This window comes from Oncorhynchus mykiss, chromosome 1 (assembly GCF_013265735.2).
Source record: "Oncorhynchus mykiss isolate Arlee chromosome 1, USDA_OmykA_1.1, whole genome shotgun sequence".
Classification (NCBI taxonomy): domain Eukaryota; kingdom Metazoa; phylum Chordata; class Actinopteri; order Salmoniformes; family Salmonidae; genus Oncorhynchus; species Oncorhynchus mykiss.
The window spans coordinates 86,186,914-86,200,735 of NC_048565.1; the positions used below are offsets into that span (position 1 = coordinate 86,186,914).

The window sequence follows — 13,822 nt, forward strand, 5'->3', positions numbered from 1 at the left end:
TCCAGCTATCTGTTTGAGATGCCAGACCTTATTGAGTCAAGCTGAATGCAGGGCCCGGGGTGTGTTACAGTCCTGTCAAAGATTACACTCTTTCCTTTGTCTTCAGAAATGAACACAAAAAAGGTTATGTGGTTTCATTTCTTCCCTAGTCCTTTTTCAGTCCTATTCAGTCCCTGAGTCTCCATAGATTAAATATCAAGATAAGATCCCCCCCCTCCGCCCACATCAGAAGTGTTACCACATACAATACCAAAGGGAACAGATTAAATGTCTCTCCTCTCTCTCTCCACAGATCCAGCCCTATGATAAGATAGCAGCGCTGCCCCTGCCGGACAGCCTGGCAGACAGTCTCAACAAGCTGGTGGTCGTCAAGTTGAATGGAGGCCTGGGGACCAGCATGGGCTGTAAAGGCCCCAAGAGCCTCATCAGCGTCCGCAACGAGAACACTTTCCTGGACCTCACCGTGCAGCAGATAGAGGTACCTGTCGTCAATATGTTGTTAGAATGTCATCAGCAGTCATATACATGTCATCAGCAGTCATAGACATGTCATAAGCAGTCATAAACATGTCATCAGCAGTCATATACATGTCATCAGCAGTCATAGACATGTCATAAGCAGTCATATACATGTCATCAGCAGTCATATACATGTCATAAGCAGTCATATACATGTCATGAGCAGTCATATACATGTCATAAGCAGTCATAGACATGTCATAAGCAGTCATATACATGTCATCAGCAGTCATATACATGTCATAAGCAGTCATAGACATGTCATAAGCAGTCATAGACATGTCATCAGCAGTCATAGACATGTCATAAGCAGTCATAGACATGTCATCAGCAGTCATATACATGTCATCAGCAGTCATATACATGTCATGAGCAGTCATATACATGTCATCAGCAGTCATATACATGTCATCAGCAGTCATATACATGTCATCAGCAGTCATAGACATGTCATCAGCAGTCATATACATGTCATAAGCAGTCATATACATGTCATCAGCAGTCATATACATGTCATCAGCAGTCATATACATGTCATGAGCAGTCATATACATGTCATGAGCAGTCATATACATGTCATAAGCAGTCATAAACATGTCATCAGCAGTCATAAACATGTCATCAGCAGTCATATACATGTCATGAGCAGTCATATACATGTCATCAGCAGTCATATACATGTCATCAGCAGTCATATACATGTCATCAGCAGTCATATACATGTCATGAGCAGTCATAAACATGTCATCAGCAGTCATATACATGTCATCAGCAGTCATATACATGTCATGAGCAGTCATATACATGTCATGAGCAGTCATAGACATGTCATAAGCAGTCATAAACATGTCATCAGCAGTCATATACATGTCATAAGCAGTCATATACATGTCATCAGCAGTCATATACATGTCATCAGCAGTCATATACATGTCATGAGCAGTCATATACATGTCATGAGCAGTCATATACATGTCATAAGCAGTCATAAACATGTCATCAGCAGTCATAAACATGTCATCAGCAGTCATATACATGTCATGAGCAATCATAAACATGTCATCAGCAGTCATATACATGTCATCAGCAGTCATATACATGTCATGAGCAGTCATATACATGTCATGAGCAGTCATATACATGTCATAAGCAGTCATAAACATGTCATCAGCAGTCATATACATGTCATGAGCAGTCATATACATGTCATAAGCAGTCATAGACATGTCATGAGCAGTCATGGGCATATCTGGCTCCTGAGTGGTGCAGCGGACTGAGGCACTGCATCACTGCGGACTAAGGCACTCCATCTCAGCGGTCTGAGGCACTGTATCTCAGCGCACTGCGTCTCAGCGGACTGAGGGACTCCATCTCAGCGGACTGAGGCACTGCATCACAGCGGACTAAGGCACTCCATCTCAGCGGTCTGAGGCACTGTATCTCAGCGCACTGCGTCTCAGCGGACTGAGGGACTCCATCTCAGCGGACTGAGGGACTCCATCTCAGCGGACTAAGGCACTCCATCTCAGCGGACTGAGGGACTCCATCTCAGCGGACTGAGGGACTCCATCTCAGCGGACTGAGGGACTCCATCTCAGCGGTCTGAGGCACTCCATCTCAGCGGTCTGAGGGACTCCATCTCAGCGGACTGAGGGACTCCATCTCAGCGGACTGAGGCACTCCATCTCAGCGGTCTGAGGCACTCCATCTCAGCGGTCTGAGGCACTGCATCACAGCGGTCTGAGGCACTCCATCTCAGCGGTCTGAGGCACTGCATCACAGCGGACTAAGGCACTCCATCTCAGCGGTCTGAGGCACTGCATCACAGCGGTCTGAGGCACTCCATCTCAGCGGTCTGAGGCACTCCATCTCAGCGGTCTGAGGCACTGCATCACAGCGGACTGAGGCACTGCATCACAGCGGTCTGAGGCACTGCAGCTCAGCGGTCTGAGGCACTGCATCACAGCGGTCTGAGGCACTGCATCACAGCGGACTGAGGCACTGCATCACAGCGGACTTAGGCACTCCATCTCAGCGGTCTTAGGCATTGCATCACAGCAAACTGAGGCACTGCATCACAGCGGACTAAGGCACTCCATCTCAGCGGTCTGAGGCACTGTATCTCAGCGCACTGCGTCTCAACGGACTGAGGGACTCCATCTCAGCGGACTGAGGCACTGCATCTTAGTGCTTGAGGCGTCCCTAATGACTCTGGTTCGATTCCAGGCTGCATCACGACCGGCCTTGATTGGGAGTCCCATAGGTCGGTGCACAATTGGCCCAGCGTCGTCCGGGTTTGGCTGGGGTAGGCCGTCATTGTAAAAATAATTTGTTCTTGACTGACTTACCTAGTTAAATAAAGGTTAAAAATGACATAAGAGTTGTCATAACTGTCATTATATCATTATAACTCATAATAACTTGTTATAACAGATACAGTGGGGCAAAAAAGTATTTAGTCAGCCACCAATTGTGCAAGTTCTCCCATTTAAAAATATGAGAGAGGCCTGTAATTTTCATAATACGTACACTTCAACTATGACAGACAAAATGATTTAAAAAATCCAGAAAATCACATTGTAGGATTTTTTATGAATTTATTTGCAAATTATGGTGGAAAATAAGTATTTGGTCACCTACAAACAAGCAAGATTTGTCCCCCTGCTTAAGCCAGTACATGTCCAGGCCCGTCTGAAGTTTGCTAGAAAGCATTTGGATGATCCAGAAGAAGATTGGGAGAATGTCATATGGTCAGATGAAACTAAAATATAACTTTTTGGTAAAAACTCAACTCGTCGTGTTTGCAACTCGTCGTGTTTGGAGGACAAAGAATGCTGAGTTGCATCCAAAGAACACCATACCTACTGTGAAGCATGGGGGTGGAAACATCATGCTTTGGGGCTGTTTTTCTGCAAAGGGACCAGGACGACTGATCCGTGTAAAGGAAAGAATGAGTGGGGCCATGTATCGTGAGATTTTGAGTGAAAACCTCCTTCCATCAGCAACGGCATTGAAGATGAAACGTGGCTGGGTCTTTCAGCATGACAATGATCACACACACACTCACACACACACACACACACACAGAGAGAGAGATGACTGAGAACCTTTACTCAGGGGACAGGGCAGAGGTGGGAGTTGGTGAACATTAATGTGAGTTGGTATCCATTTTCTCCCTAAATGGCCTGATTCACAGTGGAGGTAATATGCCTATATCTGGAGGGTAAAATGATTGTCCCAGAACCACTGGGATGTGAGACAGACACAGGACACAGTGTGTGGAGGTGGGGAGAGTGTTCATGATGTGGATGTTGATGAAGGCAGCCCCCCCCCACACCTCTCTGATTCAGAGCGGGTTGGGATACATGTGGAAGACACACCTCTCTGATTCAGAGCGGGTTGGGATACATGTGGAAGACACACCTCTCTGATTCAGAGCGGGTTGGGATACATGTGGAAGACATATTTCAGTTGAATACTTTCAGTTGTTCCCTTTTCCTTTCCCTTTGCTTGCAGCCGTTACACAACACACACAGATACACACATATACAGACAACCACACACACGTCCGCAAACAAATACCGCCTCTCTCTGGCTCTGACACACACACACCTCTCAGTTCCAGCACACTGCGCTCTCTGTCCCCCCTCTGCCTGGCCAAACCCACAGACCTGCCCCATAGAATAACAGCTCTCCTTTCAGTCAGACTGCCTGAAGACATTAGAGAGCTTCACACAGACCCTCAGCTGATCTTATAATATACTAAATATAATGATCATGCTGTTTAATCTACTTGAGAGATACATAATACAACATTTGTAATGTCTTTATTCTTTTGGAACTTCTGTGAGCGTAATGTTTACTGTTAATTTTACTTTTGTATATTCTCTACTTCACTATGTTAACATATGTTTCCCATACCAATAAAGCCCCTTGGGGGGGGGGGAGAGAGAGAGAGAGAGAGAGAGAGAGAGAGAAAGAGAGAAAGAGAGAAAGAGAGAAAGAGAGAAAGAGAGAAGAGAGAGAGAGAGAGAGAGAGAGAGAGAGAGCATGTGCTTGTAATTTGGAGAGAGGGTGAGGGTGAGAAGGGCTGTTTTCTTAATCCACAGGACCTCTTTATCCCTCCTCTCTAGCCTGCTGACCTTTCAACTCTGTCCTGGGGTCCTCTGAGGAAATGGGAGTTCATAACTTCCCAAAATTCATAAAACGAAACTTAAAATGGTTGCACTAAATCTAAACCAACATCCTACAGTGGAATAGATCATGTTACGCCAGTCAGACAGTGTGTGATTTCCTGATAGTTAGTTGTGTCATATCCTGGTAGTTACATTGGTTGGTAGTGGAGCTGAACTTCACACGACCCCACCTCTCCTAGGACAGTCCCACCCTTAAAGCCGAGACGAACCTCGACCAGCCTGGTTGCTTCATAAACTCCACCACACACCCACACAGTTTTTTTTTAACAGTTTACCGTAACAACCGCTCCCTCGTTAAAGTCTGGACTCTAGAGTCTTCGGGCTTGTTCAGCATTGCAGCCGACTGGGCAGCCAGACTGCCGACTAACTGAGCTACCAATCACCTTACATCATAAATAACTACTCATTATGATTTGTCAATCAGTCAGTCACAATGCATCTCGGATTTGATGCTCTCCAACACTGCCATTGCATTAGCTCCAACCAGCTTGTCGCTTGGTTTGCTGTGGCCAGTATGCCGGCCAAGCACTCCTTTCACCTGTTCTCAATCCAATATGGCTACCAAGCACTCCTTTCACCTGTTCTCAATCCAATATGGCCGCCAAGCACTCCTTTCACCTGTTCTCAATCAAATATGGCCGCCAAGCACTCCTTTCACCTGTTCTCAATCCAATATGGCCGCCAAGCACTCCTTTCACCTGTTCTCAATCAAATATGGCCGCCAAGCACTCCTTTCACCTGTTCTCAATCCAATATGGCCGCCAAGCACTCCTTTCACCTGTTCTCAATCAAATATGGCCGCCAAGCACTCCTTTCACCTGTTCTCAATCCAATATGGCCGCCAAGCACTCCTTTCATCTGTTCTCAATCCAATATGGCCACCAAGCCCTCCTTTCACCTGTTCTCAATCCAATATGGCTACCAAGCACTCCTTTCACCTGTTCTCAATCCAATATGGCCGCCAAGCTCTCCTTTCACCTGTTCTCAATCCAATATGGCCGCCAAGCACTCCTTTCACCTGTTCTTAATCCAATATCTTTTTCCCTCAGCACTTGAACAAGAAGTACAACACAGACGTTCCTCTGGTCCTGATGAACTCCTTCAACACGGATGAAGACACCAAGAAGATCCTTCAGAAATACACACACCACCGTGTCAAGATACACACCTTCAACCAGAGCAGGTAACACACGCACCGCAGTATGTCTCATATCTTGCTTGATCAGAATATATGAGACATACTGGACATAAAACTGGAAATCCTGTCTGTAGCTGTAATGAATGGACTCTAAAGACTTAAAGGAAAAATCCACCCAAAACCACTAATTCCTTTCATTTACAGTGTTAAATCACACTAACATGTGTGAGAAAAGTATCTAAACTTGTGAGTATTTAAATATGTAATTTTGCCGTTATAATAAGGTTGGTAGCAACATGGAAAATCATTGTGGAAATCTGTTGCAGTTCAAATCAACTACAAAGTCCACAATGCAACGCTCTCTCTATGGGCTGGCTGGCTAGCTAGCAAGGAAACTTAGCTACACACAATAATACCAAAGACAATATCAGCATGTAGAGTAGATAGTTAGCTGTAAAATTGCCTAAATAAAACGGCACTATCAATTGTGACCCATCACCTGGAATCAGTCCTATGTAGCAACATTTGAAATTGTTTTTTATTTACATTGGATAAAAGTAGAGACTGGGCTAGAAAATGGTATATCATACCAATACCAATACAGACATTGTCATTGCTGTAGTATGAATCTGCAGGTAGCTAAAGCTAACCAACTAGGTTCAATGTTAGCTAGCTAACATTAGGCTATAACTAGCAATGCAAATGGATTTCTGATTCAAATAATATTACTGCACAGATTATACATGTAACGTTAGATAGCGAGCCAGCATGCTAACGTTCACTAGCTAGCAAACAGTATGCTTTAATTTGCAATGAAAACAACTTTCTGACAAAATTAGAAACTTTGAATATCTGAAATTGTAGCTAAACTCTTAACGGTATACACTAATGAACGCTTCACGGTAGACCGGAACCATGTATCTCAGTTTTGTTTGTAGCTTGTACATCTTGTTTGTCAGCGTTGTGTCAAGTCACTCCGGTTCACACAGACCGTGGTGTATGCAGAAACTGACCTGTCGATAGCGCCTGCTAAAGTCAGGCCATTAAAGAGAAAAGTAGCTCAACTTTTGTAGTTCTCCATGGCTAACATTATATCTTTCAAAAACGCTACAGAAGAAAGGACGATCAACATATACAGTATTGAGCAGCTCACGTTATAGACAGAAGTCTGCTATATGGCAGACCAATCCAAACTCATCTCCCGGCATGTCCAGCCCATTCATTATGTCAGCCAATCATGGCTACCAGTTAGGTTCCTGTCTTTTTCCGTGGCTAAACCAACTAGGCTCATAATTTAACCATTTTATTCATATTTACAGATGGAATACAAGTTTGTTATTAATGCAAATCAAATCAAATCAAATGTATTTATATAGCCCTTCGTACATCAGCTGATATCTCAAAGTGCTGTACAGAAACCCAGCCTAAAACCCCAAACAGCAAGCAAAGCAGGTGCAGAAGCACGGTGGCTAGGAAAAACTCCCTAGAAAGGCCAAAACCTAGGAAGAAACCTAGAGAGGAACCAGGCTATGAGGGGTGGTCAGTCCTCTTCTGGCTGTGCCGGGTGGAGATTATAACAGAACATGGCCAAGATGTTCAAATGTTCATAAATGACCAGCATGGTCAAATAATAATAATCACAGGCAGAACAGTTGAAACTGGAGCAGCAGCATGGCCAGGTGGACTGGGGACAGCAAGGAGTCATCATGTCAGGTAGTCCTGAGGCATGGTTCTAGAGCTCAGGGCCTCCGAGAGAGAGAAAGAAAGTGAGAAAGAGAGAATTAGAGAGGGCATACTTGAATTCACACAGGACACCGGATAAGACAGGAGAAATACTCCAGATATAACAGACTGAACCTAGCCCCCTGACACATAAACTACTGCAGCATAAATACTGGAGGCTGAGACCGGAGGGGTCAGGAGACACTGTGGCCCCATCCGAGGACACCCCCGGACAGGGCCAAACAGGAAGGATATAACCCCAATCACTTTGCCAAAGCACAGCCACTAGAGGGATATCTTCAACCACCAACTTACCATCCTGAGACAAGGCAGAGTATAGCCCACAAAGATCTCCGCTACGGCACAACCCAAGGGGGGGCGCCAACCCAGACGGGAAGATCACATCAGTGACTCAACCCACTCAAGTGACGCACCCCTCCTAGGGACGGTATGAAAGAGCCCCAGTAAGCCAGTGACTCAGCCCCTGTAATAGGGTTAGAGGCAGAGAATCCCAGTGGAAAGAGGGGAACCGGCCAGGCAGAGACAGCAAGGGCGGTTCGTTGCTCCAGAGCCTTTCCGTTCACCTTCCCACTCCTGGGCCAGACTACACTCAATCATATGACCCACTGAAGAGATGAGTCTTCAGTAAAGACTTAAAGGTTGAGACCGAGTTTGCGTCTCTCACATGGGTAGGCAGACCATTCCATAAAAATGGAGCTCTATAGGAGAAAGCCCTGCCTCCAGCTGTTTGCTTAGAAATTCTAGGGACAATTAGGAGGCCTGCGTCTTGTGACCGTAGCGTACGTGTAGGTATGTACGGCAGGACCAAATCAGAGAGATAGTTAGGAGCAAGCCCATGTAATGCTTTGTAGGTTAGCAGTAAAACCTTGAAATCAGCACTAGCCTTAACAGGAAGCCAGTGTAGGGAGGCTAGCACTGGAGTAATATGATCACATTTTTTGGTTCTAGTCAGGATTCTAGCAGTCGTATTTAGCACTAACTGAAGTTTATTTAGTGCTTTATCCGGGTAGCTGGAAAGTAGAGCATTGCAGTAGTCTAACCTAGAAGTGACAAAAGCATGGATACATTTTTCTGCATCATTTTTGGACAGAAAGTTTCTGATTTTTGCAATGTTACGTAGATGGGAAAAAAGCTGTCCTTGAAACAGTCTTGATATGTTCTTCAAAAGAGAGATCAGGGTCCAGAGTAACGCCGAGGTCCTTCACAGTTTTATTTGAGACGACTGTACAACCATTAAGTGCACATGGAAGTTCACATGTTCCAGAAGGCATTTCTGCCATGCTACATCATTGGGCTCCACGGTGCATTCTGGGAAATTCCTGGGCAAGGAGCGCTCTCCTTCAAGGAGTGAATGGGATTCTATTGGGCGCTAGCTCAAAAACCCAACTTTAGCACCAATTTCATCAACCAGAAGTACAACATTACAATACTTTTCAGATATGTGAGATAATTCACTTGCTATCTGTAATATCATATAGCTTTAGAATCGTGACATTATGTACTTTTGAGGGAAATTGGCAAGTTTCTTGATATATACACTGACTTTGAAGCGATTGCGTTACAATTAGCTTAGAAACAGCGTGACGCAGCATGACGACGAGAATGTGATTTGTCACAGTCTGCTGGGTGGGGCGTTATATTTTCCTTCATTCATCTTCTTTCTATAGTATCTCAGGCAACAGCACCATGCAATGCACCCTGGGATAAAGAGGCAGACAAACAGGAAAAATGTGCTACATAGACCCTCTGTTAAATGACACATTTCTCGAGGTAGGAATATCCCAAAAATATAATCATAAGTCTTATTTGAGAGAAGACATTCTCCGGAGTTATGACATTGGCCAGTATTGAAATTTGACGTGTATGAGAGACGTTTTGGTGATCTAAAAGTCATTTTCCTATTAACTTCCAGTGTAGTCAGAGCGACTCACAGTGCTACACAGTATCACAGTGCTACGTCATAGCGGCCGGAGTTCTGCCTGCTTCAACGCCAATAACTCAGATACACGTGAAAACAGGAATTGACCCGGAGAATCCATAGAACATCCCTCAGAGATGCACAAAAACAATATAACTTTCAACATGGGTGAACCTTTCCTTTTAAGCAGTGGACTGTCTGTTGAATTGGACTGTAGACTAAAAGGCTTGTTGTGTTAATATTTTATCAGCCTCCTCAAGGAGGGCTTTACCTCAGAAGCTCCTACGCCTTTGGAATACAATCAAAGACAAAGTGAGGATCAAGCTGGAGTGTGTCAAAAAGCCTGGTCAGATGACAACTTAATCCTCTTTTAATGAGGCCCCTTCCCTCTCCTCTCCTCCCCCTTCCTTCCTTCCTTCTCCTCTCCTTTCTTCCCCTTCTTTCCTCTGCCTTCCCTCTCCTCTTCTCTTCTCTCATCTGTGCCCTCTTATCCATGCCAGAACTGTCTTCCCCCTTCCCTCTCCTCCCCCTTCCCTCTCCTCCCCTTCCCTCTCCTCCCCTTCCCTCTCCTCCCCCTTCCCTCTCCTCCCCTTCCCTCTCCTCTCCTCTCCTCCCCCTTCCCTCTCCTCCCCCTTCCCTCTCATCCCCTTCCCTCTCCTCTCCTCCCCCTTCCCTCTCCTCCCCCTTCCTTCTCCTCTCCTGCCCACTCCTCTCCTCTGCTCTCCTCTCCTCTTCTCCAATGTTCCCCCTAAGCTGCTCCAGTGTGTACAGCTCCCCTCGGACTGCCATGCAGAAGAAATATGAGCCTTCTAGAGTTTTCCCCTTTAGTTAACACTATCAACGTTTCCCTTTACTGTGGGAGTTTAGGTCGAATCACTGCAATATTAGACACTTTCAATGCAACATACCGAAACTAAACTAACTATGCAAGACTTAGTATGCAAAACAAAATATGCAAGAGATGTTGTTATAGGCAGAACGCATCCGAGTAGGATTCTGTTGCATTGACAGGCTGTACTCAGGCTGTACTCTACACAGACCAGTGAGCCATAACCCCTCACCCCCTAGCAAGACCATCCTCCCCTCTCATGGCCAGACAGACAGATCTCAGGTCATCCTGAGAGTCCCTCCTGCCCTCTGTCCCAGGTACCCCCGTGTTAATAAAGAGTCCCTCCTGCCCTCTGTCCCAGGTACCCCTGTATTAATAAAGAGTCCCTCCTGCCCTCTGTCCCAGGTACCCCCCCCGTGTTAATAAAGAGTCCCTCCTGCCCTCTGTCCCAGGTACCCCTGTATTAATAAAGAGTCCCTCCTGCCCTCTGTCCCAGGTACCCCCGTATTAATAAAGAGTCCCTCCTGCCCTCTGTCCCAGGTACCCCCGTGTTAATAAAGAGTCCCTCCTGCCCTCTGTCCCAGGTACCCCCGTATTAATAAAGAGTCCCTCCTGCCCTCTGTCCCAGGTACCCCTGTATTAATAAAGAGTCCCTCCTGCCCTCCTGCTCTCTGTCCCAGGTACCCCTGTATTAATAAAGAGTCCCTCCTGCCCTCTGTCCCAGGTACCCCCGTATTAATAAAGAGTCCCTCCTGCCCTCTGTCCCAGGTACCCCCGTATTAATAAAGAGTCCCTCCTGCCTGTGGCCACAGACATTGGTATGATGGGTGAGAACGCTGACGTGTGGTACCCTCCTGGCCACGGGGACATCTACGCCAGCTTCTACAACTCTGGTCTGCTGGATCAGCTCATCACAGAGGGCAAGGTACACACACACACACACACACACACACACACACACACACACACACACACACACATACACACATACACACATACACACATACACACATACACACATACACACATACACACACACACACACACACACACACACACACACACACACACACACACACACACACACACACACACACACACACACACACACACACACACACACACGCACACACACACACACACAGGAGGAGGCTGGTGGGAGGAGCTATAGGAGGACGAGCTCATTGTAATGGCTGGAATGAAATGAATTGAGCGGTATCAAACATATGGAAACCACATGTTTGATGTATGCACACACACACACACACACGCACAGAGAGAGGCAAGGTTCTTTAAAAGTGCTTTCCTCACCATATAGCCCTTGATTCACTCCAGAACTGACTGGCCTTTACCAGCACTAAAACATCCTGTGGCGTTCTGCACCGCGATATGCAACTTTTCAGGGAAGTCAGGAACCAATATACACAGTCAGTTAGGAAAGCATAGGCTAGCTTTTTCAAACAGAAATTTGCATCCTGTAGCTCTACCTCCAAAACGTTTTGGGACACTAAAGTCCATGGAGAACAAGAGCACCTCCACCCAGCTGCCCACTGCCCTGAGGCTAGGTAACACGGTCACCACCGATAAATCCATGATAATAGAACATTTCAATAAGCATTTCTCAACGGCTGGCCATGCTTTCCTCCTGGCTACCCCAACCCCGGCCAACAGCTCCGCCCCCCCCGCAGCTACTTGCCCAAGCCTCCCCAGCTTCTCCTTCACCCAAATCCAGATAGCAGATGTTCTGAAAGAGCTGCAAAACCTGGACCCGTACAAATCAGCTGGTCTAGACAATCTGGACCCTCTCTTTCTAAAACTATCTGCCGCCATTGTTGCAACCCCTATTTACCAGCCTGTTCAACCTCTCTTTCGTATCGTCTGAGATCCCTAAAGATTGGAAAGCTGCCATGGTCATCCCCCTCTTCAAAAGGGGTGACACTCTAGACCCAAACTGTTATAGACCTATATCCATCCTGCCCTGCCTCTCTAAAGTCTTCGAAAGCCTAGTTAATAAACAGATCACTGACCATTTCGAATCCCACCGTACCTTCTCCACCGTGCAATCCGGTTTCTGAGCTGGTCACGGGTGCACCTCAGCCACGCTCAAGGTCCTAAACAATATCATAACCTCCATCGATAAAAGACAGTACTGTGCAGCCGTCTTCATCGTCCTGGCCAAGGCCTTCAACTCTGTCAATCACCATATTCTTATCGGCAGACTCAATAGCCTTGGTTTCTCAAATGACTGCCTCGCCTGGTTCACCAACTTCTTCCCAGACAGTGTGTTCAGTTCAGTGTGTTCAGTGTGTCCTGTTGTGTCCTGTTGTCCGGACCTCTGGCAGTCTCTATGGGGGTATCACAAGGTTCAATTCTCGGGCCAACTCTTTTCTCTGTATATATCAACAATGTCGCTCTTGCTGCGGGTGATTCCCTGACCCACTTCTACGCAGACGACACCATTCTGTATACATCTGGCCCTTCTTTGGACACTGTGTTAACTAACCTCCAGACGAGCTTCAATGCCATACAACACTCCTTCCATGGCTTCCAACTGCTCTTAAATGCTAGTAAAACCAAATGCATGCTTTTCAACCGTTCACTGCCCGCACCGACCCGCCCGACTAGCATCACTACTCTGGACGGTTCTGACATAGAATATGTGGACAACTACAAATACCTATGTGTCTGGCTAGACTGTAAACTCTCCCTCCAGACGGCTTTCTATTTCTATTTCACAACAAAGCCTCCTTCACTCGGGTAGCCTAGTGGTTAGAGCGTTGGACTAGTAACCGAAAGGTTGCAAGTTCATATCCCCGAGCTGACAAGGTCGTTCTGCCCCTGAACTGTGGTTCTGCCCCTGAACAGGCAGTTAACCCACTGTTCCTAGGCCGTCATTGAAAATAAGAATTTGTTCTTAACTGACTTGCCTGGTTAAATAAAAAAATGTAATTAAAAAAGTTAACCACCCTATCTGCAGTACTGACCACTTTTTAAAGAAAATTATTATTATTATTATTATTATTATCATTATTAAGAAAAAAGTTATTTTATTTATACAATTTGTAAATTATATTAAATCATTCAGCCGTCGCTGCTATTGATACTGTGTTTCTTCTCTTGTGTAAAATGTTCATTCCATAACGTTGTAAAACCACAGCAAAGTCAAACAATCGAGTTCCAAGGCACCAATATACCACAGGAGGTTGGTGGCACATTAATCGGGGAGGAAGGGCTCATGGTAATGGCTGGAGCAGAATCATTGGGACGGTATCAAATGGTTTCCATGGTTTCCAGGTGTTTGGTGCCATTCCATTTGCGCCGTTCCGGTCGTTATTACGAGCCGTTCTCTCCTCAGCAGCATCCTGTGAAATATACACTGAGTATACCAAACCTTAGGAACACTTTCCTAATATTGAATTGCACCCCAGGAAGACTAGCTGCTTTCGCAACAGCTAATGGGGATCCTGATAAAATACCCC

At 45.9% G+C, this 13,822-nt stretch overlaps 1 protein-coding gene across 4 annotated transcripts in view; it reads left to right on the forward strand.

Annotated features, from left to right (window-relative positions):
* Nucleotides 1–13,822, forward strand: part of LOC110531757 (UTP--glucose-1-phosphate uridylyltransferase) — a 59,385-nt gene that overhangs the window by 32,658 nt on the left and 12,905 nt on the right. For all 4 annotated transcript variants that reach the window (XM_036987739.1, XM_036987726.1, XM_036987722.1 and 1 more), the window contains exons 4-6: nucleotides 293–478; nucleotides 5,765–5,898; nucleotides 11,112–11,268. In XM_036987739.1, coding sequence (XP_036843634.1) covers nucleotides 293–478; nucleotides 5,765–5,898; nucleotides 11,112–11,268 — 477 coding nt within the window. The remainder of the gene's footprint in view (nucleotides 1–292; nucleotides 479–5,764; nucleotides 5,899–11,111; nucleotides 11,269–13,822) is intronic.